The sequence below is a fragment of the Phodopus roborovskii genome, unplaced genomic scaffold (genome assembly GCF_943737965.1).
Source record: "Phodopus roborovskii unplaced genomic scaffold, PHOROB, whole genome shotgun sequence".
Taxonomy (NCBI): Eukaryota; Metazoa; Chordata; class Mammalia; order Rodentia; family Cricetidae; genus Phodopus; species Phodopus roborovskii.
Window position 1 is genome coordinate 5,133,660 of NW_026125546.1, and position 27,051 is coordinate 5,160,710.

The following is a 27,051-nucleotide window of genomic DNA, read 5'->3' on the forward strand; positions in this document are numbered from 1 at the left end:
TACTCCTGAAATATGTTATTATCTTGACTGTTACTAGAGTTTCCAATTTGGTTGAGAAGTGAAAATTTCTTTCATAAGCTAACTCTCTATAGTGCAACAGAAACAGAGAAAAGCAGGTAACTTAAACTTTGTATGTGCATTGGGATGTGGTGTGTGTTTGGGGGATGAGAGAGAGAGAGAGAGAGAGAGAGAGAGAGAGAGAGAGAGAGAGAGAGAGAGAGAGAGAAAGGCTGTGGAGGTGTGGAGGCCAGAAGTCAATGCTGAATTTCTTGAATGTCTTTTGTAATCCTGTTCCATCATGTTTTTTGAGGCAGGGTCAGTTTAGTTGTTCATTTCACAAAGTTCTATAAAGAGGCCACCATCCGCCTATCAGTTTAATTTTGTGGATATAGAAGTCAATAAAGTTGCCCTCATTGTGGACTCCCTAACTCGTAGTGGAAGACAACAAAATGTATGTGAAGAGATAGGTAAGAAACAGCACAGCTGGTGGTGATGAGTATTGTGGAAGAAATTGATTTCAGAGATTTAGGAAATTGAAGACTTGTCTTTTCATTTTTGTGTTTTTGATACCATATTGCCTTATCCTTAAAAGGAAAAAAATGATTATATTTATTGACGCCATTTATCTCTTTGATTGAAATAACTGCCTCTTTGACTTATTAGAAATGAGCATGTTTGATACTGGCTACTACATAAAATCATGGGCAAATGGACCTCAACTCAAGTTGACATTCATATTTTTTCTGATACCACATCAAGTCAATTACACAAAAGTTTCCCCTTGGATAGCATGATTAATGAATAAATATGTTTATTTTCAATTTCCCCTGAAGTGGTGACGTTGTTAAAGAATTCAATATACCCAATTATAATCAGATATTTTTAATTAACAGATAAAATATTCTTTGAGGTGAACTGTGGGGATTCCATTAGCTCAATATTTTGAACTTTCATGTAGCCCAGGGTTTGATTTTTAAAACAAGTATTTATTTTGGCATTAAATTATGAAAGCTCTTAGTATTATACCTTAAAAAAATAATAACAATTCTTAGAAACTTATCCTGATACCAGGGTATTCTCAATTTACATTTCCCAATATTACTCAACATTTCCTATTACATCTCAAAATGTATTAACTGAGTTTCCTCTTTGTTGTTTACATGGCCTTTCAGTCTCATCGTTGGTGTGTGTGTTTCAGCTATGTCTTCAGACTGTTATTAAATATAGAAGTAAATAAAAAGTAAGAACTAGGCTTTTTCAACTAATATGGTTGAATTTTCATAAACTCCTTTGGTTTTGTGTGGGGGGGTGGTTTGGCGAATATCCTTTAGTAAAATTAGAATTATACTTCTGTGGAAAGTCTAAATTCAGAATAATTACAATATAGTAGTTTTATATGTAAGATAAGGCTCAGCAATAACAACCTTGCATGTGACACTGGTGGCATGTATCTAATGGATGACAAACTTAAGAGTTTAATCTTTAACCATCATGACTGAATAGAATTACCTCAAATTGGATTAGACACAGTATGAGAATTCTTAGTGTCTCTCTCAGAACTAAAATTCCTATTGCATGCCACACTGACTTCCACGTGTCATTTTTGGTATGAAGGAAACTTTTTCTTACCCAATGAGTCAACCAATTTAAAGGAATAACAGATTTACTTTGGTTCATGGTATCAGAGGTTTCAATCAATGATCACTTGGCTCCATTACTTTGTGTCATGTGTCAAGGCAAAACATCACGGTAGGAACAGTTGGTAAAGAAAGCTCCTGGTGTCATGGTGGCCTGGAAATAAGAATTAGAAAAAGGCTCTTAAATCTTTGTGTTCATTATTGACATTTCAGCCTGTATATTGTGTGTTCCTCAATGTCTAGTCTTCCCCTGTGCTCGTATAGATCTCCTACATTATGGATTTTTACTTTATTTTTCCCTTGCTCAGGGTCTTCCCTGAGTTCTGACATCTGTGACTCTCCTACTCAGAGATGAGTGAGCTAATGAGGTTTTCATGCAACATTTTCTAGAGTGGACCCATGTCATATGTGAGTCAGCACGTCACACAATACCACAGTCATATGTGAGTCAGCATGTCACACACAATACCACAGACACATGCCTAAAATACAAGTTCATGAAGTCTGCCCTTAGCTCTGCTGTTATCCCATGAAACTTGTTATCTTCTTCATTGTCAAGAGGTACTGACTCTCAGTGTTATTAGTGCTCTGCTAAAGAATGAAATCAAATAATCAAAGAAAGTCTTGGAAGCTATAATTTCATACTTTTCAATCAGTGACATGCACACAAAAAAATTCTAAAGTGCATGAAAAAGAAAAAAACCTTCCTTTATGTCACTTTGATGACTACTATAATTAAAAATACTTTTTGAATATTTCGTGTGTGTGTGTGTGTGTGTGTGTGTGTGTGTGTGTGTGTATGCTTTCATAAGAGATGAAGCCTCATGGTTTATAGTTAACAATGGATGAAATGGGAAGGAATGCCATTTGGGCCAATGGTCAGTATAAATCCCTCAATCACTCACCTTTTCTTTTTGTGTGAGGTTGGGGGTGGGGCACAACACACTTTTGTTTCACATTCAAAATGCGCATGAAATTAGGGATTTAACTAAATGTATTGTTGCCCTTGTGACTATTCTGACAGTACTTCCTTTACACTTGAGAACACTGGCAACATTTTCTGGAATGTATTTGCTTTGATTTTTGAAATACACTATATATTCCATTTCAAAATGGGGTAAAGTAACATACTTAACTACAAAAATGTAGATTGTTAAGAGATAATTTTTCTATTATTTATTGGATAAAATCTTGAGGAGAAAGAATGGGGGGTACCAAGCAAGTTTCAGAGCTAACCTCAGGAGAAATGCCTGTGAGGGGTCAGATTCTTTGTTTTGCTCCTTTAATTTGGAGAACTTCACTCTGATAGCAGGTTTGACACTGAGGGGCTGCATCCAAGATTAGCCCACAGGTCAATAATAATTCTTGTTAAGACAACTGGACCAATTCTCTGGTATGCTAAAATCTAAGAATGGGAGTCTAGTGAATGTTGAAGTTATCCGTTTCAGATTTTACCCATTTCTGGATGTCCTTGGGGCTTTTTTTTTTTTTTTTTTGTCTTAATGCTTTTCTGTTCATTTTAAGCTACCTTCAGTTGCCTTTTCACATGTAATTAAATGAAATTCAACAAGTATCATCTCCCAGGTACATCCATTGGCAAAAGAAGGTATATATCGACCACCAGAATTTTGCTCATACTTAAAGAATTTGTAACTGTAGATTCTAAGAAGAGCCTGAGATAAGTGGTGGTTAATGTTGTCATCTAGAGGAGATCTAGAATCTTCTAACAGATGTGCCTCTGAGCATGCCAGTTTGGATTAACTGAGGAAGGAAGATGGGCTCACTATGCTGGCATCATTCCTTGGCTGAAAACAAAGACAGAAGTGGACTGGGCATTAGCATTATTTCATAGTTTTCTGTTTCCTAACCGAGGATGCCATGTGATTATCTGCCTCATTTGGCCTTCCTACTATGAAGGGCTGAATACATGAAAGATAAGCCACACTAAATCCCTTATCTTTTATATTGCTTTGCTGTAGTTGGAGGTTTTCTCTGTCTTGCCTAGTCCTACTGGACTGGCTTCTCTCCTGTCCGCTGGGTCCTTGAGGTAGCTTATGAAATAATGTCTCAGAGGCTAATATTAAATATAATTGTTTGGCCAATGGCTCAGGCATATTGCTGGCTAGCTCTCTGTTGCAAATTAACCTATTTATATTAATCTATATATTGCTGCTAGCCTGTGGCTTACCAGTAATTCTCCAGGATGTTACTCCTTTGTCAGCTACATGGCATTTCCCTGACTCCACCTTCCTTTTCTCTGCATCTTTGTTTGGATTTCCCAATTAGCTATATTCTACCTGGCCATTGGCTGAAACCAATAAAAGCAAGGTATATTCACAGCAAACAAAAGGACATCCCATATCATTTGTCTGAGTATTTTCAGATGATATGAAAAGAAACTCAGGCAACAGTTCTAAAAGTAAATAAAAAAAGTGGGGTTCTACACTGTGCCTTGTAAGATGAATGTTCCTGATTAAGTTCCTTGGTAGAGGTTGTAGCTGTCCTGTTCCATGCCTGGTCCATCCTTCTGCAAACTTAGGTTGAGGAAAATGAAAAAGAATTTATGAACAGAAAAAAATAGAGAATTTTAAAACATGGATAATTGAAGATGAAAGGGAGCAAATAAAAAAAAAATTTATACAAAAGTCATTGCAAGTTTTTTAAATCATAACAAAAGGAGATTATGTGTAAATAATTGTGCAAGATGTATTAGAGACTAAAGGGAGAAGATATGCAGAGAGGAGGCTGCACTTTTTTGCTATATCAAGTGAAAGGAGTTACTCCTCAATGGCTCATCTCATCAAGTGTTCAAAGCCTGCCTGTTCTGATATGCCCACCTCTAGTACCTACATCCAAACATTGCTGAGTACCAGAATTATTTAGAAATGCTTGACAATCTAGATGTATAGACTCAGTGTCATATCATTAATGCTAGGTCCCAGAAATTAATCAGCAGCACAGTTTTTAAAATCTGCCCACTGGAATTACACACCCCATTCCCTATCTTCTGTGTTCAAAGCCACATGACAAAGTTCTCTCGATTTTCTGTTTTTCCCCTTCTAGTTTCCTTGGTATTATCATTCTAATTTTTTCTATTTCTGTGATTTTGGAAGAAAAATGTCTATGGTCTTCAAAGGTAATGCGTCTCTGATTCCCTCAGGTGCAAAGGCACACTTTTTCCTACATAGACCTCACCTCGGATCAATATTTTTTTCATATTTCAACTTTTTTCATTAGTCTAATAATTTCTCAAATAGCTGTCCACGAGGAAAAGGCTTTCCTTACAGCTATCAATATTTCCTCTTTATCTCCATCATTAGAACCCTTCTTCCTTCACTGATATGTATGGATTTTATATTTTACCTTTCAACCACAGAGTCTCATTTCCAACATCAGTGATGCAAATCTACCAAGGCCCTGCTACCCACATCCTGTGACTCATCTCAACCCTCATCTAGTCCAGTCTTGCTACACTACTTGACAATGTTGAAACCTTGTCTCTCAATGCTTTACACAGTCTCTCTTTCCTTTGTTGAAGATGTTCTTCTTACCACAATGCATCCCTAAAGTCCCAAGTCACATCGTTTTTCCAGAGCTCATTTCACCCATTCCTGAATCTTACTCCACAGACTTAATTCAGCCAACAGAAATGTCCATTATCCTGAACAAATAGATGCTTAGAAATTTCTATATGTATTATCATAATAAAGGTTTAAAACTTTTTCTGTGAAGAATCTTTTACTGACCTGAAGAACAGATATAAAGAGTTAGGAAAGTTTAAAGGTGGTAATTTTCAGTTTCTATATGTCTAACTTAAACACATGACCTATGACCAAAATCAAAGCTAAGAGATGAAAATTATTCCATTTGGAAACATGTCATCTAAACTGTCTGTGTGATGTTGGCACAGACTCATATGCAAGACATTTTTGTTGCAGTATGAAATCAGATCCAGTTTTCTGTTCAAAGCAATCAAAGTGAGAGGAAGTTAGGAAGAGAAGTCTATAGACACAATTATTTGAAAATCAAAGAGATAAGACTTAAAGAGTGGAAAAAAGGAAATTCTTTGAAATATTTGATACCATATTAATAGACTGTAACTAGTATTTATTCTGAATACAAAATAGGAAACTATATTATAAAAGGAAATTAAAATAGTCTTTCAGGAGCTTCATTCATGAATTCATTCGGGTTTTCTGCCAGCCCCATACTGGAGATGTTACCTTGTGGCTGACCTTGTGTCATGAAAGTTCTATTTATGGCACTCAAAGTTTTCTACTTCTGAAGGATCTGGTATGATCAAATATCTGATTGCTTTTAGAGTTATGCTTTTCTCTAAGAATAACTGAGGAGGGCAAGTTCCTGAAGCATGAAATATTAGTTTATATGATAGTCCTATGCATGCTAGAAACAATTTCAAGTTACCAACAATTGTCAGACTTGATGATTTGAGTTCAAATCCCAGAACCCTAGTGGAAGGAGATAACTGACTCCCACAAATTGTCTTCTAATCTGCACATATTTTTCATGGCTCATGTGCAAGGACGTGCACACACACACACATACACACAGACACACATACACACAAAGGGAGGAGGAGGAAGCATTTAAAAGATAAGATGAGTGAAATAAACTTACATGTGACTACACCAATGCGGTCTTACTCACTGCCACCATCACCACCATCTCTAATGTTTCTGGAGAGCATAGTTTGTGCTGGACATTCTGTTACATGCTTCAGGCTCCATAACAATGCTGTGTGACCATTTGATAAGGAATATGTCATGGTTTAGAATTATTTCCCTTAAACCATCTATATTATCAAATGGCAAGGATGACCCTTATCTGTAAATCCAATCCAGGAGCTCCTAAATATCACAACTATCAAATCCACTTTTATGCTACTATCTAACTCTATGTATGATGTTATAAGACTCTTTAAACATACCACCATTTGCCATCTGGGTTGTCTATATTTCTTTAACTGCTCAAGTTAACTGGTACCTCAAACGTGCTGTTGTACAACATAATTTGAATTTCCCTGCAGCCATAACTTCCATAAGTAAAACATGTATTTAGTTTAATCCATTTGTACTTGTTCTTTAATTTATTTGCTCTAGTTAATATATAGTATTTTACTAATGTGATTTAGTTAAACACTGTATGAGTCTATGATATGAAAGTTTTAAAAGAATAAGTGTTTTATGAAAACACAGATAAATTTACAAATAACTGTAAAAATTTATTAATTTTATAAACTACTCTTATTATGTAAGGACAAGACATTTCTATTCTTTTAAACTTCCTCTGGTTCTCAAATTGTTTTTCAAGTCACTGAGGTCATTTAACTTTCCAAAAAGTTAGAGTGGGAACTCAACATTGCATTACAATTTGCCTCATCAGAAATGAAGAGTAGGTGTAGGCCATACATTCAGCAGACACATTCAAATGCACACACTCATTCTTTGTATATTCCATATTTACATAAAATATTTGGAGTGTATATTATCATTCCAAGTGATTCACACTTTAACCAACCATTTCTGTTTTCCTACCTATTGAGCCCAGGCAGTCTGATTATAAAGTTCTCACCAAATCTCCCGTGTAGTGCTTTTCACAGTGAAGTATGTTTTGTAGTGCATCTGTTTCTTACCAGCTTGTGAATTCTTTGGTCACAGCATCAGTGACCTCCTGGCCTTTATGTATGGCTCAGAAATATATTTTAGATTTTGTGTTAAGGGGAATCAAATCTGACAATTTGCAAGAGCCTAAAGATAAAAGTCCTGTGCAATGTGCATCCCAGGACAGCCTAGACAATTGATACTATTCTTTCTGCTTTCATGCCTAGCATTGTCAGAGATATAGCCAGAGTTGCAGCTAAACAGTATGCTCTTTAAACTGAAGCAGTACATGGTTCATGTTGTGTGAAACATTCCCATTTGTAATTGTTGTTATGATACGTAGAAAATTATATTAAGGACATATTAGAGATTAGTTGTATATTTTATACAATAGGTAATTGTCATACTGACCCTCCAGAACAGGTACTACATTCATATGACAGATGAGAAAGTCAAAATTACAAGGAAAAGAGGGCTTTGTGTTAGATAGAAAACAAAGGTTCAAATCGATTTTAAATTCTGTATCAGCATATGCATCATAGCATTGTGTTACCAAATAAGAAATGAGTAATATGGACATACAACATGATTTTGTTAATGTGTTTATTCTTTCCAGTTTGATTTATTTTAATCATTGATACTTAAGTTGTCAGACAGTAGACATACTTTATTCGTGATATAATTTGGTTTGAACTTATGTTATTATTTGTGAATATAAATATAGAATTGGTACTTTCTACACATAAAAAGAATTTTGAAGGAGTACTCTTTGCACAACCGGTAGGTTTTATTATTTGTACATATTAGCATGTGTTTATACATTGTGTATCTGCAGAAAATTTTCTACTCCATGTTCTATAAAACAGAGATTTCCTTCATCTACTTTTATGTGTTCCATTGGATTCACTCAATATTTTTTTCTACAGAACTGTGCTGTGCAGACAGTTCATAATATAACTTGTTTTGGCCAGCCGTCCATCCTCTAAGATCTCACTTGTTCTCTTAATCCTTTTTTTTCTAACTCCATCAAACTATCTTGAAAACAACCAGTGGGAGGCTAGTGATTTCACATTTGTGTGAGGGGAAAAAACATTCGGGCATGGAATACATTCTACACTTCACCCTGTTTTTCAAATCAACAACCAGCATGGTTGTTGTTTTTTTCTATAAGAGTGTTAATAGGACCTTCTCCTTTTCCTTTGTAGGAATTTTAATCAAAGGAATCCATTGGGGTTAAGTCCAAATATTAGGTAGATCTGCTTTGCCTTTCTTCAATATGAATATTCTATTAGCAGCTGAATAACAAAAGTAGACTTTGGAAGAGTAGAGTCTCAAAGCCTTGGGGAGGAAAATGACTTGTGTAATGAAAATGCTACCGGGCATTTAACTAAAGCAGCTCTGGCAGGGACAATTATAATATAATTTATCACCAGAAAGCACACTAAGATGCGGCATACATAATTATTCTATCAGGAAGCTGAGAAGACTAGCAAAACTCATTTGAATTAAGAACCAAAAATGTGAGTCACCAGGAAATTATGAGGTGGCAAACTATCAGTAAAATTCAGAAGAATGTTAAAAATCTTTCAAAACACATATGCAAATTTTCGAATAATGTCTATTACTAAACAAAAGGTTAAAATGCACTAAAAGTTTAGCAGAAAGAACCAGTCCTTAGAGATGCACATGTATCCCAAACAGAACAAATTCTCTACCTTTTCTTTTTCTCTTGTTGAGAGCTATAATTTGGGGTTCAGGCATGAAAGATAAAATTATTCCAACTTGCTGAACACAAGGAGAACGCTTTATACATATATTCTATCTACACTGTAATGTATCGTGTTGGCTAACAGAGTTCCGCCCACTCGATTCTCAGGGAATCTGTGTTGTGTATGAATTGTTGGTCTGTTCTTTATGTGGCATCTTTTTATAGTCACCTGCACTAAAATACAGTATCTATAAGTGTAAATCATATTGTATATTTCCAACAATATTCACTCATGTTTCTTATTGTCATTTATGACTGTTTGTTTCGCTTGTTGAGCTTTTCAATACACAGTCTCATTTAGCTTAAGATGGCCTCAAATGCATTGTGCAAGTAAGATTGGCCTCAAACAACAGTTCTTACTGCCTCAACTTCCCTGGTGCTTGGACTACTAGTTCACTTAATGCTTTTGTAAAAGGATTGCCAGGACAGAAGAGAAAAGAATAATGTTTTCTGTTCTGCTCATCCTTGAGGAAGTACCTAGCCAAAGATAGCCCCTCTTCTGGGTCACCTCTATAAACACTAACAAATCTCTATGGGACTAGTCTAGCAAGAATTATTTTCCTTTTGCATTTGTGACAGGTGAATTGGATATAATTTACAAAAGAAAATACAGAGACAAAAGGAAAATAAGCAAAGGATACATGGAAACAAAAATGACCTTACAGCCTAATGAGATACAATTTGAGGATCTCAAGGCTACAGAAAAGCAATAAAGGCTGGTGGAAAAATACACAAGGCTAGTTTTGGTTTTAAATCATTTTTATTTTTTAAAGGTGGTACAGCATGGAGTCTGTACCTCATTTAAAGGCTGTAGGCTGAGATATAATCTCTGTTTTACTTTGCTGCTTTTTCTATGGAGAGGTGTGATGCTTTGCCTGGCTGTCACTGGGAGAGAAGTCATAGGGGCTAGCCTATACTCATACTCATGGATGCGATCAAGTAGAAGGCATTTTTTGGCCTTTTATACAATGTTGGTCAGCAGCACTCCATTGTCCGCTGCTACAGCTCACTTTCCTCTTCTGGATGCAGAGTCCCTGATCATCAGTGCAAGGCTCTGAGAAAAAGTCAAGTACAATCTCAGCTAGGATCTCTTTAATGAGTATTGTTTTCTGTTTCAAAACCTGGCCATACTTGTACGCAATAAATAAAAACAAAAAGCTTTCCCGATGCAGTATTTTTATACCTTTTAAGGGGTATATAGGCCACAAAGAATTTGACTCCCCCTTCTCTATCTAAAGTTAAAGTTCTTTCCCAGGCCATAATTTAGTGTTTGCTACATTTGGATAAAACATACATCAGGTATGGCTTAATGAAGTCATCCCTTCCTTGGCTTGTGCTCCTAATTCTATGCATAACCCCTAGGTTTGTCTTTTCCTCTATCATACTGTTCCCAGAATGTGATATCCCTGTGATAATTAATATTGGTTGTCAAATTAGGAAATCTAGAACCAACTAAGGGACAGGCTTCTGACCATGTCTGTGAAAGGGTTGTCTAGATAGGTTAATTAGGGTGAGATGACCCACCTTCATTGTGATGGTGCCATTCCATGGGCTAGGATCCTATAAGACTGAGCATTAGAATCACTTGTCTCATTCTCTCCTTCGTCCCTATGGATGCAATGCGACCAGCTGCCTTAATGTGTGTCCCCATGACTTTCTTGCTATGACAACTAAATCCTTGAACTCTGAGCCAAATAAACCTTTCTCCCTCAAGATGTTTTTGTCCAGATATTTAGGAAAAGTAGCTAGTACAGGAATGATTTATATGAGTGCACATTTCTCATATTGTTATGTCTTAGGCTTTTAAAAATAAACATAATGAATTCATTTCACATCTTGTCTAAGGTTCTCCTGGAATAAACCTAGATACATTCATTCCCAGAAAAGTCTCCAGATCTAGCCCTCCCTACCTCTAGAATGCAGGAGGACTTTCCTAACTTTGAAAGGAAAGGAGAACTGAGAAAAATCTCCTTTAAGTCTGAGTACTGTATCAGTCTTTGATGCATTAACCCAAAGGTTAGAGGTACTGAGAGGGACAGCAGTGAGGTCCATCTCTTAAAGCCAATTAAAGGCTGAAGGCAGAAGCGATAGAGTTTATTTAGACCTTAAGCATTTTGTAAACACAATAAAAACAATAAGAAATATAGTCTACTAGAAACAGAAAGTGAGAAACTATAATGTCAGGAAAATCAGTCCACATAGGAGAACCAGGAATGAAAGAAATACTACAATAACCAGAATGGAATTTAGAGTAACTATTAGAATAGAAAGCCAGAAGTGTCATACCAACTGAAAATTGGACAGAGAGGGAGACGCCACTCTGGTGGAGATTATCTTTCAAAAGACACAGGGATATTGCATCGGGAAAACATTGTTATTCACTTTGTATATAGGTTTTGTCAGGTTTTCAGACACAAAACAGCACTTCCAGAAGAAATCATAGATTATGAGATTTTCCCTAATGACCAGGGAGCCCAGGATTCTGGAAGGGTTAGGGTTAACTGTGATTCATATAACACAATGTTTCTGATGCTAACTGTTCAAGCAATGGTTTTCACAGTGTGTACAGATGATCAACACCAGCAATGTATCTTGAGAAATTACTTAATCACATGTGCTTTGAAATGATGCCCAGGTGACTGTGGTGCTTACAAAATCTTCAAATTTTAGTTGGGATATATTTTAAATGGAATTTACCCTTATTAACAAAAATAACATTCAGCCCAGATGTCTGCATCATTAAATCTAATGAACTGTCAAGATGAAGTGACAAAAATTTGGGAAACATTTTCAATGCAAAGGAAAGTGAGGTATTTTTAAATTCATAAGAGCTTAAAAAACAAAACAAACAAGAACAAAATGAAACAAACAAACAAAAAAAAAAACCAGTGTGGTATGGAGAGATGCAGTATAATGCAGTATGGAGTGATGTGGTGGCATGGGGTGGTGTGGTGTGGCATGGGGTGGTGTGGGGTGGTGGCATGGGGTGGTGTCGTGGCATGGGGTGGTGTGGTGTGGCATGGGGTGGTGTGGGGTGGTGGCATGGGGTGGGGTGGTGTGGCATGGAGTGGTGTGGGGTGGTGGCATGGGGTGGGGTGGTGTGGCATGGAGTGGTGTGGTGTGGCATGGGGTGGTGTGGGGTGGTGGCATGGCATGGGGTGGTGTGGCATGGGGTGGTTGGGGTGGTGGCATGGAGTGGTGTGGTGTGACATGGGGTGGTGTGTGGTGGCATGGGGTGGTGTGGCATGGCATGGGGTGGTGTGGGGTGGTGGCATGGGGTCGTGTGGTGGCATGGGGTGGTGTGGTGGCATGGGGTGGTGTGGGGTGGTGGCATGGGGTCGTGTGGTGGCATGGGGTGGTGTGGTGTGGCATGGGGTGGTGTGGGGTGGTGGCATGGGGTCGTGTGGTGGCATGGGGGTGGTGTGGTGTGGCATGGGGTCGTGTGGTGGCATGGGGTGGTGTGGTGTGGCATGGGGTGGTGTGGGGTGGTGGCATGGGGTCGTGTGGTGGCATGGGGTGGTGTGGTGTGGCATGGGGTGGTGTGGGGTGGTGGCATGGGGTGGTGTGGTGGCATGGGGTGGTGTGGGGTGGTGGCATGGGGTCGTGTGGTGGCATGGGGTGGTGTGGTGTGGCATGGGGTGGTGTGGGGTGGTGGCATGGGGTCGTGTGGTGGCATGGGGTGGTGTGGTGTGGCATGGGGTCGTGTGGTGGCATGGGGTCGTGTGGTGGCATGGGGTGGTGTGGGGTGGTGGCATGGGGTGGTGTGGTGTGGCATGGGGTGGTGTGGTGTGGCATGGGGTCGTGTGGTGGCATGGGGTGGTGTGGTGTGGCATGGGGTGGTGTGGGGTGGTGGCATGGGGTCGTGTGGTGGCATGGGGTCGTGTGGTGGCATGGGGTGTTGTGGTGTGGCATGGGGTCGTGTGGTGGCATGGGGTGGTGTGGTGTGGCATGGGGTGGTGTGTGGTGGTGGCATGGGGTCGTGTGGTGGCATGGGGTGGTGTGCTTTGCTGGTGTGGACTGGAGTGCAGCAATGGGGTATGGAATAGAGTAGTATGGGGTGGGGTGGTGTAGAGTATAGTGGTATAGTGTGGGGCAGTGTGGCGTGGTGTGGAGTGGAGTGGTGTGGTATGGTGTGTTTGGAATCTTAAGGTGACAGAATTGTGGATTCAAGGCCTGCCTGGGACACATAGTGAGTTCTTAGATAGCCAAACTGAAAAACAAGACTCGCTCTCAAAACACAAATTCAAGAGGAGGAGGGTGTAGGAAGGAGGAGGAGGAAGAGGAGGAAAGAAAGGGAAGCAATGGGGGAAAAATGACTCAGAGATTATGTATTAAATCACATTTATCACAAGGCCTTTAAAAGTTCCTTCTAAGTAAACATAGAATAGTATCATCTCACACAAGTCAAAGGACCAGACCAGCTGCTTGAAATAGTCCCTTCTAAAGTAATACTATAATAAAGGAAGATATGAAGTTGAGGGTGGAGTAGAGAAGGAGTGGATCTAGGAGGAATTGGAGAAAGGAGGGGAAAATAGATATCATCAAGATGCCAAGATATATTTTCAAATGATTAAAAATATTGTATTTCTAAAAGAATACTTTCTATAAGGAAATATAGAGCATCATCTGTGGGTGACCGCCATGGTTTGAATGAAGTACCTGAGATGATAATGATAGGGATGAGGAGGAGGTGGAGGGCTGATGACTGATGATGACTTTTATGATGACTATTGCTCAAAGTAGAAGAAGAAAAACACAAAGAAATTAAAGGTTTGCTCAAAAGACATGATGTTATTTAGCTCCATTAGGCCATTAGCTTCTTGTGTGAAAAATTCATTCACTTTAGCTACAAAACAACATGTATTGATTCAGTGCAGAAATTAAAGCAGCACTTCAAAGTCTAGTTCACAGCTATTTATTTCTTTTACTTCTTAAACTTTTTTTTTACTTTTCATCGTGTCTTTGACACTTCGTGAAAATCTGTAAACTGCAGAGGGATAGCTTGAGTTAGCTTGAGTTCAGATTCTAAGAGGTTTACCTCATTGGAGGTATTAACACCTTGCCATAAAAATTAAGAATCGGCAATTGTTCTGGTTCTTCACAGATTAAGAGCTGAAGTGAAAAAAAAATATTCCTGTAGATGGTAATGATCAGTAATTATTAAAGTACTAATTATTACTGTAATAAGAATAACCATTACTGAGAAAACCACATCAGCACCGGTGTTCAGTGCAGTTTACCAGATTACTTTAAATTGTTTTCTTCTTAAAGTAGGAAATTAAAAAGGAATTGGAAAATCAGACATTTGCTACCATTCATGGTCAGCTACAGGCACAGCCACAGGGCATAGCCACGTGAATAATGGCCTCTCACTGTCCAGACAAGCGGGTGACTCATTTGCAGACAGGCCTGCTGAATTGAATTGTAATTGCTGGAAAATTTCACAATTTTCTGCCTCATGTTGTGAATAAAAAGAAGGAACAAATGCTAGCTTAATGAACAGCTAACACGTTTGTTTGGCTAATTTGAATGGCCTAATCTAATGTTTCAATCTTTTGATCAATAAAAGACCAAAACACCTTCCACTAACTTTTAAACATAACAAGAAAAGGAAATGGACTCAGCAAGACACATTTGGACAACCTGTGAAGCGAAAGAAAACTGCAGTACCTTGTCCCCAAGTGTCCTTGTTGCTATCTTTCTGCTCTTCCTGTTCCCTGTTTCATTTAACAAATATTTATTGAGATTTTTTCAATGCCGAGTGCAGAAAAAGCTATACGTATTGACATATGCACACAGGGCTACTAATCAGGCTGGCAAAGTGAAGACAACATGTAGAAATATAGCAGATATATGGTAGATGACATTTGGTTGGTGAACAACTCCATAATTGTGGTAGCGAGTTCTAGATGGAGAGGGCTTTCCTCTGGGGTAGTGAGAGTAGGTACTGAGACCAGTCTTGAATCTCCTCGTGATGTCCAATCCGTTTACAACTCCTTCCCCCTTTGTTTTGCACATTTCTTTTCTCTCATTTTTACCCCCCCCAAAAAAACCCAACACCCTATTAGTGCTTTAGTAGAATCAGAAATACATTTATGATCCCATATTTTGATCACCCAAGTCTTTTTAGAACACCCGTAATAAATAAATTTACTATTAGTTTCCCCTTGTTTTTATGCTTTTCCATCAGGCCAAAACGTGTGTTAGCATTATTTTATTATTTCTTAGAATAGTCACTTTACAGCGGTGGATTTAGAGTTTCACGGTCCCCTACATTGCCCATTTTCCATTCTTTCCTGCTGTCATTAGTTGGGATTGGAATCACATACGCGTCATATGCCATCACATACATTCGCCGTCTCTGCTCACCCATGCCTATGCTTGCTCTCCTTTACAACAGAATTTGTGGTCCTCCTCCTTGCTATGGTCAAAGCCCCTGGCGGCACTTTCTCACCTGTCATCTCTTACCATTGCAGAACTTTACACAAGGAAGAGTTTTCTTCTTTTGCCTTTAAACATGAATGTTGAAGCTCTTTAAAGCCTCTCACAAGGAAGAGGGTAAGCCCTCACCTCCTGCAGCTCTGAAAGCTCTCAAAACATTCTCCATATTTATTCATCTCCATTCCTTAATTCTGAACCTCCAGCCAACATGCTCATCTGTAATGAAATTTCAGCACACCGCTAAAAGGACCCTCCTCAGGGTCATGGTGGCACCCATCCCACATTCAAGACTACTGGTTCTTTCTACTTTTTCTCTCATTTCATTTCTTTTATAAAGCCTTCTGTCTTTGGAACTGTATTATATCAAATTTTCCTGACTTTCTTCCTACACTTGAGCATAATTTCTTGCTTTTCTTTATGCACTGATTGTCTTACACTCATAGGATTGACCTTCTTACATCCTTCCCTCAGCAGTCCATCACGTTGCTACGCTTATTTCTGTTGTGTATCTATCTTAGGTATCTTCCAAGGTTTCCCTCAACTGCCTCTCTCTCTCTGTCTTTCCCTTGGTCAGTTCCTTGGTCAATATAAATGCTAGAATCATTTTATTTTGGTGTTAAAAGTTAAGTAGAATCATACAGGGTAATATAGAAGTAGAGAGAACCAATACATAAATTAAAGTGAGAAGAAATAAAAGCAATAAATCTTGATATTTACTAATTACCTGGGTAACAATTGCTTTGCAGGTAGGTTTAACTTGACTCCAAAAGAAACTGAACTGTTGAATAAGGAACTCAGCCTCCCATTCAAAAACAAAACAAAACAAAACAACAACAACAAAAAACAGTAATACCATAATGGTTTTCAATGGGGACATATGTTTTAAGATTATAGAACAAAGGACCTTGCATACAATGGCTTTATGAAGAGTGACTATCAGGATGGACCCAAAGTTAGAATATGATTTTTTTTATAACTTTTTGTTTAGAGGTGGAAAGGACTTTAAAGAGGATGGGATGGACATATGAATTAGAAGAAATGGCCACAATAAACATATTTTATAAATAGCAATTGGCATTTTTTAGACCTCCAGTAGATTAAAATTCAGGCCAAAAGCTTTTCTTGGAGGGGAAAGAGATAGCTGCACTAGCATAGTGCTTATCTTGCAAGCACAAGGACCAGAGTTCGATCCTTACTCCAACCTCACATTTATTTAATAAGAGCTGAAAGTACTTTCATGTACTTGTAATGACAGCTTTGTGGATGAATAGACAGGCGGTTATCCCAGAACTTGCTCTATCTAGGTTATTTCATGAGCCTGAAGCCAATGAGAGACCCTATCTCAAAAGCAAAAGGAAGCATGTTACAAAGGGATAACCCCAGAGGTTGTCTTCTGCCCTCTGAATACACATATACACCTGCACAATGTACACACACACACACACACACACACACACACACACACACACACACACAAACTCTTCAAAGTTAAAATCGACTGGAAAAAAAAGTTAGTCACTATTTAATATTTCAATAGGGGGGCTGAAAATACAAAACTAGCCTATTAGGCTGAAATTAATTTGAAAGTCCTAAAGAGAGAAGACATTTTGAAGTTTAGTTTATAAGGAGAAGTAAGTCAAGAATAAGAATGCAGGAGGTAAGTAAGCTGTCACCAAAGGAAACACAAAGAGACCAAGCAGAGAAGACATATCACTCAGACAAGGCCAGGTAAGCCAAAGAAAGGGAATGTGTCCAGAATAATTCTGAGAAGCCAAGGGGAGAGGGAAACACTTGGCAGATGCTGAGGGTTTTTAAGTCTTTGTAAGGCATTAAGAAGAAATGGTTAAAAGGGCCCCAGTGTTTTAAGAAGTGTTTTGGCAAGGGGGTACAAAGAGTTATGACATGCTAAAGTAAATCAGAAGCAAAAATTTCCTTATTGTTTATGCAGAAGAGAAAACTGACAACAACCTCAGATAGTGAGGAAGGTAATCACCCAAGAAAAGAAATAGGAGATGATTAAGCAACTGGCATATTGGAGGATTCTGAAGGAACAGGGAAGCGGAAGTTAAGAGGAAAGGAAGGACAACTTGTCCTGGATGGTGGCAGTTATGTAATGGGTGGAAATAGATCAGCGGCGGAGACGTGGGAGAGGTGCGTTGAGAAGTCTATTCAAACAGGGTGAGATAATGTTTGCCGGCATCGCTGCAAACAAGAGATAAGGGGACACTGAGAACACACGCAGTCATACCCTCCTCACAGAGTCATGTATTACACAAAGTGGGTTTTCTGCTTTCCTTTTAGAAAGTGACTAATGCTTTTGCTTTACCCTGGTGATTGGTCTATCTGTTATATTCAGAAAAGCCTAAACCTGGGAAAGCAAATAGATTTATTGTCATATCAACTCAATCAATAGGAAATCTGCAGGGCTATTGGGAAGGATTATAAAGCCCTTCTAGCACAGCAGGGGAGACCCCTGAGATCGATTAGCCATGTCTTACTTTGGTCCAAGTATAAGGGGTTGATATATTTGCTAACTCTGAAACCATAACTATAACTTATTGAGTCCAATTTTCTGATGTACAAGTCAGAAGGGAGGTGGCATCTAGACATCCATCATCGGCTTCTGTGAAAGTAGAAAGGCCTGGAAGAACTACCCTCCTTCAAAAATGTTTCCCTGCAAGATTGCAACTGTTTGGGGTTGAGTTTGGAAATAGAAAAAGCAAATTCTACTCATTAATCTGTTTTTACATTTCATAGTCTTCTCACCCAAGCTCATTTGAGTGTGGCTTATAAATACATTAGAACTTTAAAGATCGAGAAGCTAACACCAACATCCTTACTATCCCAGAATGCTTTCCTAACTCATTTAGAAGTCAGTGCTGCAGTCTAGATTCTAAAGCTCTTAAAAATATACTATTTTCAAGTAGGTTAAAATAGAACGTAATGGTGGGGAGAAAAAGAGAGCAAGAATATCTCTCTACATAAAGGAAAGTGTGCAAAGGTAGAGCATGTGACGTCAACATGGACAACATTCTTCAGAGCATTCACCCTCAATCAATGGTACCAAAGTGAGTTTTTTGTGAAGACGGCATGTGTGTGGCTGGCAGACAGCTGGCTCCTACATTAGTTTCAAAGCATAAATATTCACTGGAGACAGAAGTTTCATGTATGACAAAAAATTCAGGACCCTAGTCATCTGAGTAAACTAGAAATATATATGTGGATATGTTTTGAGAATATAACTATCTAATGACATTTTTTCAAAGCAATTTCCATCTTGAAAAAAATCACATTATTCTTTTCTATATGCGTTATAAAATTCCTCTGCTATTGTGTAATGTATTGTCCAGGTAAAACTGTTTTTAAAGGAAACAGTCCTGTCTTGATAAATATCAGAAAACGACCAGATGTTTCCTACTGTCTAAGCCAAAGCAGTCAGCAGTGTGATAGAGCTTTCACTGCCGCAGTCATGAACAGCCTACCACCCACAGGCTTCCTAATGCAGAGTGCAGCCCTTCAGGACACAGCAAAGCACGTGACCTAAATAAAAAACAAAACAGGAAGTGAGGGGCAGAATTCTAACATGGTTTCATCATCCTCACAAAAGAGGAGAGAATGCAGCAGTCTTTTTTTTTTAATTTATAGTCTATAAGAGAAATAAACTCATATTCTAATATCTATAGAGTGGGATTTAAATATTTCTCTTCTGAAAAGAAAGTGGCTCATTAAAAAGGTTATAGAAAAAAATAAACTCAAGAATAACATATCAAACTCAGCTGTTGCCCCTGTTTGTTTGGTGTTGCTGTTGCTTTGATAAACACCATCATCAGTAACAGCTTGAGGAGAAAAGAATTTGTTTCAGCTTTAGCTTGTCTGTCATGCAGGGACATAGAGGCAGAAACTGAGGAAGAGGTTACAGACAAGATGGCACTGGCTTTCTCCTCATGGTTTGCTAAGCTTGCTTTTTCATACAATCCAGGACCATATGCTCAGGAGTGGCACCTCTCACAATAGGCTGGACTCTTCAACAGCCATCACTAATCAAGAAAATGCCCCCACAGACTTGCTTCAAGGCCAATCTGATGAAAGGATTTTGTCTCTTCTTCGATGACTCTAACTTATGTCAGGCTGACAAAAACTAACCATCACAACTACTAAGTAATTTTCATATTAGATTAATCTATACGTGTTTATTGTGCCCTTGATTGGCCTGTATTCTGTATCAGGACCACTGGGAAAAATACTGATTGTAGGTGGGAAGGTAGGTTTTTGACTGGCTGTACAATATTGCTGTGACTGGTATACTTTGAAGCTGTGATCAGCTTCATTAACTGGTAACCAGCAGTAAGTACCCCTCTTCCTCAAGACAGTAATACACAAAAGAGCAATGGGAGAAAAATATAACACTGTAGGTTCAAACTGTGGTGTTGACCACAACATGTGGTTTGCAATTACTTATGGAGAAAAGACAAACTTACTTAACTTACTTATTATGAATAAAAAGGAAGTGTATTACTAGATGGTAGGAGATATCTATTGGAAGAGAAGCATCAATATAAGAGGTTATGTCATACCAGTGTATGAGACCCTGGAAGAATTCCAAAACCCACTAGGTATAGAGGATCTGAGTGTACTTACCTGCCAGATAGAGTCATGGGGAGAAAGTTAATAGAGAGAATGGAAACAGACACTAAGATTTCCAAGGATGATTTGTTAGTAATGAACAAAGACAACAAATGGCACAGGCAATGTTCTAAGAAGTATGGAAATGAAAAATAGTGTGAAAGGTATCATACTTACAGAAAACAGAAGAGAATGCTCTCTTCTATTTTATACATGCTGTCAATTCAGCTAGATCATAAAGGTCACAGTTTGAGGCAGGGAAACTAAAAATGGATTGAGGATGAGATGGGAAGTCTATAAGAGAGGGTATAATTTGTAGGCTTAGGTTCCAAGAAGTTCAATAATATAAGCTCTTAACAAAGTAAGTAGCAGTCAGGTAGTATGGTGATTAACATTTGTAATCACAGTATTGGGAAATCTGAAGCATGAGGGTTGCCATGAATTTGAGGTCACCATGGATATATAAGGAGTTCCAGGCCAGCTTAGTTACATACTAATACATATACTGGTGAGGGGTGTGGAGGAAATAAGCTGGTTTAACAAGAAAAGGAAAACAATAAAGGAAGGAAGAAGGAATGATTAATTATTTGTTATACTATTGTGTTAGAGAATAGTGTATCACTGAAGCTTTCCATCTTTTCCACTGTGTAGAAACATGGAACATCTGCCTACAACATGATAGGAAGGTCAAGGATCTGGGGAGCAGAGAGAAAAGTTGTTATTGGTGTAGCAGTGAATTCAAATGAGAACTAAAAGAACTCTACAAAAAAGTTAGTCTGGCTAGTCTTAATGCCCACTCCACATCTTGAAACAAACAAAACTTAAGACTATGATTACAACTATGTTTATCTTCCCAAAGGGAGGTCATGATATCATCCTTCAAAATTTATAACTTCCTTCCTTCACTACTTCATGTGTGAGTAATTTGTACTAGAACTACACACCTGATTTCTGTCTAAGTAGGTAAAAACAAATTTCCTCCAGAACTTGCTTGTTCTGAAAAGTAATATTCTGAACTACCTATTAGATCAATTAAATGTGAGCTAAGGATGGCCTCTCATAACACCTATTGGTTTCTGAAACTGACACAAAGGATTGAACCAACTTGATTAAGAGCCTCATAGTTATAGGATAGAAGGGAGTCTTTTCCCCAGTGTATGAACATAAAAATGTCTATTGTATGAGAGTAATATAATACAAAATCTGAATACTTTTGATATTTGTTTTATTAAAACTATGAATGCAAAATCAAGGGGTTCTATATACATATACTAAAATAGTGTAAGACATTATAAAATGTATTGTATGGAAATAGCACATTAATAACCAGACCCAGTGAAGACATCCTTCCAGTTCTGTAAATTATCTATCTAGGTATCTTTCCTCTTGGACTATGAGGACAAAGGAAATAGAAGTATTCTTAATCATATTGCTATCTTTGACAACTCGAGGTTCGTGATTCATATTCAATATATTTTGATCTACAGAATGAAGAGAAGCATGAAATGCTAAGGTGAGAATGAGGCATGATAGGCACCATGGAAGAGTTATTGCAAAATATACAAAAGACAATCTGTTAGCCATGAGATGATCTATGAGGAAATGAAGCTGAGGATAGAATGGAACACAGGCTGCAGGTCCATGAAATGTACCTCAGAGAGTAGAGTGCCACTCAGTATGAGAGAAAAATGCCAGCAATCAGAAAGTAATTGATACTGAGGACTTGCTCCTAAGGCAGAGGCAGTATCTAAAGGAAACTCCAGTAAGCACAGACGAGATGAAGGCTGGGGTACAGAGACTTTCAGTCCAAGCAAAGGTAAAGCTGTCTTACAGGTATGGTGTTCCAGGTGAAATTTTAAAGCAAAGAGGGGACACAAATTACCTCAAGTGGAGACATTGCATACAATTGAATGCAGATATTTATTATAGATGAACATAAAAGATTAGATTTCTAAACAGTGTCTAATTCCTGCTTCTTAAGGAGATACTTTTGCATCACTGACCAATTTAAGAAAATAGAGATGGTTTATTTAAGAAAATAAATTGAATAAAAACAATTGCAGTGTGTATATCAGAAAGGATTAAGTTCATTTTGGGGAAAGGATTGTCTTCAGAAAAATGTTTTCATCAATTTAGAAAAATAGAGAAGACATAAAGCTGATTGACTTACATTAGAAATGAACCATAATTAGGAAATTAAACAGGAGAAAATAGAGGATAGGAAGAGAAACATGTACCAAGAATGGAAAAAATGGCTTGGAAGATTAGATACACTGCCACCAGAGGCAGAGACAGCTGATAATCTAATTTATTTCTTCTTTTATTTTATAAGCTCTTTTTCATAGAAATCACATAAACTATTTATAACACATAGAAATGTCTTAAGCATAGAGTATGGGGAAGTCAAGGATGAATCACAGGAAAACATCAGTAAGAGTGATATGTGAGTGGGTACAGAATTCATTAGAGTAGAATTCAAAACAAGAAGGGACCTAGGAATGTTGATCCCATGAGTCCCCTGAGTGACAGTGTGATACTAAGTTAAAATGGCTAACCACCTCATGTGGGATGGTAGGTACAAAGTAATAAGAAAAAGCAGGAGAAACTGGAAGAAGTATACAGATAAAAGAATGGAAAACAGACAAAACTTGTATAAAAGAAAGAAAAAATGGAGGCTTAGGAATTTGCAAGCTTGGCATACCAAAGAAGAAGTTTAAGACCAGCCAGTGCTGGTAAAACTAGACAGGAAGGGAAGAGGAAAGAAACTAAGTAGTGCTTGTACAGAGGAATAAAAAGACACTAATTCCATTTTGATATTTATGTTAATAATTTATCATAAAGCAAGATGTAGTTGTTATCATACTCTACATCCTGCCCAAGGTGCTGCTCCCCCTGGGAAAGGGTCAGGGTCTAGGCCTGCAATGTCTTTGACCTTCTGGCTCTGATGATTGATAAAGAAAAGTCATGCTTTAAATAAATCATCTAGGAGCACCAGGGTTCAGGCCCCTGACAATTGTCAGGCTTGGAATGAGAGGAAAGTGCATCATTAATCAGTCTACAGAAATGGCATGGGAATGAGACAAGGCAATGACCTCCCGCCCTGTGTGACTCCTTGTATTCTCATAATCCCTTATCATGTGATCTTCCAAGCTCCTTGGTGCCCTTCCTCCCACAGTTTAAAAGAGGATTCTATCATGGACCTTAGGATACACAGTAAAAACTGTCTTTGGGGAATTCAAATGGCTAGAATGTTAGAAAAGACTCCAACTGCATCATTAACCAGGGAAATCAAATTTAAAACCTCAAAAGGCTTCTAAATAACTGAAAAGGAAGAAATGAGGTCACAATATTTTTAAATGACATTAAATACATATTTATCACAAAATTAAACATAAATAATTTTATAATTATGTTTTCAAGGACCCTACCCAATGCCAAAATATTATCTATATCCCAGAATCCACTTTAGATTTCCTTTTCAGTCATGTTACAGGGTAACTACAATCTTTATTTATGATGGCCCAGATGTCACATCCAAAAGTCAGTCATGTTGTGCACACTTTTGATCATCTCTGACAATGCTTGTGTCACGATACTTTACAGTCATACAGCATGATGGAATAGTGGGTAAGGCACAACCAGCATTGCAGGTACTTGTTTATCTGAGGAGGTTCAAGGTTAAATGGTAAAGAGATTACCACCTTAGACTTTTAAGTTGATGCCGGATAGGTAGCAAGGAAGAGCTGAAATCTCTTAGCTAAGTGTGGGTATGATCAGTAAAGAACAAAGATGGCAAAAGCAACAGCATAAATTACTATGTTCATAAGCGAAGGCTGTAACTCAAAAGCTCAGTTCATAAAGCAGAGTGTGTGGAAGAAGGAGAAGCCTCTGGTTATGATGATAAGAAAATTTAGTGGAAAGAAATTGTTGAGATGGGTCAGATCGGTTACCAAAGAATGAAAGGGAGATTTTGGCACTGTGAAGATACACCAGGCTATGGATTTCAAATCCTCTCAGGTCCTGAGCACCACTATTTTGGTTTCTTTTCCATTATCTGAAATAAAATGCCCTGACAAAAGTAATCTAAGAGTGAATAATGTATTCTGCTACTCGTCTCTACTCAAGGGCAAAGTCCATCATGACAGATCAGTTCAAAGGCACAGACTACAGCAACAGGTCAGTTCAAGAGTGTAGTCCATCATGGAAGGTCAATTGAAGGACACCACAGTCTCTTGTGGAAGGACAATCACAGAGGCAGCTACTTAAGCAGCTGCTCACATTGTTTCCACATAAGCAGAGTTGTCGATGCATGTTCTCAGCTCACTTTGTGTTTCTGGTGCAGTTCATGACCCAAGCTCAGGAGATGGTACCATCCTCAGTGGAGGGGCATTTCTACCTCAATCATCCCAGCCAAGATAATCTCTGACAGGCATGCCTAGAGATCATGTCTCAAGGGACTCTAGATTTCAACAAGGTGACAACTGAGATTAACCATCACATTAATGAAACAGCACTGACCCAAACTAACGGCCCAAAGCAACCAATACCTTGCCAATGGGAAAGGACACAGGCATGATTCCCCTTAAGGTACAGCATTCAGACAACTCATTTTTCCGTATTAAAAATATATACAAAATGTATGTTGCCTTATGGAATTATTTTTGGAGAGAGTATACACACAATTATAAATTATATTTCAGAAAGTCAACTGACACCCAAGGATAATATAGTTAAGGGGGCTTGATTAAGAAAAAGTACATTTAGAGAAAAACATGTCCAGTGAGGATCTTTCCAGATACATTAGGACATTATATCAAAAGGAAAGAATAGCATTTGGATTTTGAAGTCCTGACTAGATGTATGACTTGGGAAATCATAAACTCTAAGGTTTAATTGTTCACATTACTAAGGCTGAAACAATCCAGATGGAACCTTACCTTAGTCTACTTCCTTCTTGGTGTGAAAAGAATGTGTGTGGCTTTCCATTGAAATCAAAACAAAACAAAAAAGTCACATCTTTATATATTACCTATCCACTATGGCTTATTCATCCCCAAGAATCGAGCTATTTCAGGATAAAGCAAATGAATAGCAAAGATTTTCCTCCAAATAAATGTCAGTCTCTTTATGTATAACACATAATCAAGACTTTAAAACAAAAAATAAGTATTTTCAGACAAAAGAAAGGTTTCATATAGTAAATTTAAATGGTATAAAAGAGGAAACATGTAGTCAAAGCTGCTCTTTGATTTCAGATTTAAGTCTATGATAAAAGATACTAATAGAAATTATACTTGTACTTGCTTTACATTGTTTTCCTGTTATAGATTTAATATCCCAAACATCTTTACCCGAAGTATATTATAGAAAACAAAATAAGAAAAGTTTTCTTGCTTTTTGCTGCAATGAGCTGCAATTATAAAGAGCACATACCAAATTCTTTTTCACAAAAACCTATCTAACTGTTCATTAACAGAAATTGGGGCTTAATTCAGTTTGAAGGAAATATAGGATGTGGAGATTAGTTTAAGCATTATGTGTAATGTTAAAAGTAGTGATGGAAATGAGGAAAGAGAATAAGACAGAGCAGGGGGGAAGAGAGAAAGAAAAGCAAGGAGGAGGCAAAGAAAGACAAATGGGGAAAAATCCATGATTTCAATGAAAATGTGGAAGATGCATGTTGCTTTTCACCTATACTCCAAATCTTTCATCATCATAATTAATTTATTCCTTCACAAAGACTATGTCATGTACCAAAGATCTAATGTGACTGTTTGTCACATTATTCTATACCAATAACCCAGTGGCATGAAAAAAAATAAATTTATTTATTTCAAACATAGAATATTCAGCAGCACAGGAAATAATACAATTGGTCAACACAAGAAGACCAGGTTGAATCAAAACCTGGGTTTGGATCGTTGCTCCGCCATTTAAAACTCATACCCAGGGAAGTTGACTTAAGTTTTTCAAGCCTCAGTTTTGTCATTATAAAAAGAGGATAATCCTTGCACAAATTGTGTAGGGACTTTGTGAGGCTAAGGTAAGTTAATGTGTACTAGGCTCTTGGCACTCAATCGGATACACTGGGCAAATGTTGGCGAGCGGCACGAATAGGCACAGACGCAGGAAGGAACCTTTAAACATGGAGACTACAAGCCCTGTATCTCATTGTGGCTTTGCCATTAATTTGCTGCACGACCTTTATAAAGGTCACCATCTCATGGTTTCCTCCTTTATTTTAGACGTTCGAGTGTACATAGTCTACAAGACTGACTTTACTTCTGGTGCCAATTACAGGTTCAGCATTCCCTCAAGGCACACTTAGAGTCCCAAATTCATAGGACTCGGAACAGAGCAAAAGTTTGTAGATTCACAGATACCGTTTAGGAAAACTAAAGAATACCAATAAGAAGTTGCCAAACAAAGCAATGCGTGGGGCAGAGTCCAAGAAATGCCTAGGCACAAGCTGCTACCTTCTCTCTCTCAAGAGATTGGACAGTCTCTTCTCTCAGAAGTCAAGTGTCACAGTGTATGTGGGGTGTAGCCAAAAGAGAAACTCAGCCCAGCCTTTCTAATCAGAGTCAACTGGGGCTTCAGGGTCCACTGGCCAAACTTTTCAGGCACTGTGGAAATCAAGTTGATACTGCATAATGGACTTTCTGGCATTCCAGGTAAGCAGTCATTCTTTTGGGCTGGCCATTCAAAGAGGTCAGAGAGGTACCCCAGGAGTAACAACAGGCAGACCTATCTTTGCTCAAGATTAACTTGGGTGCTATATACTGCGGAAAGCAAGGCTTTCCATCCTGACTCTTACCCAACAGCCTGCAAACATTTATTGACTAGAATGTGCAATAAAAGATGAATTTTTGATATAGACTCAAACATACATTACACACACACATTCTGTCAGGTAAACACATTTCTCCTCTCTGTTTGGATTGTTTCCAAATTTAATCAA

The 27,051-nt window shown here is 38.1% G+C and overlaps 1 protein-coding gene across 1 annotated transcript; it reads right to left on the bottom strand.

Annotated features, from left to right (window-relative positions):
• Positions 1–1,731: 1,731 nt before the first annotated feature.
• LOC127216496 (uncharacterized) lies at positions 1,732–15,399 on the bottom strand. The gene is made up of 3 exons (XM_051177206.1): positions 15,269–15,399; positions 12,069–13,203; positions 1,732–1,791 (listed from the first exon to the last, which is right to left on the bottom strand). Exons 1-3 carry the CDS (start codon positions 15,397–15,399, stop codon positions 1,732–1,734), a joined length of 1,326 nt encoding a protein of 441 aa, XP_051033163.1.
• Between the last annotated feature and the right edge of the window lie 11,652 nt (positions 15,400–27,051).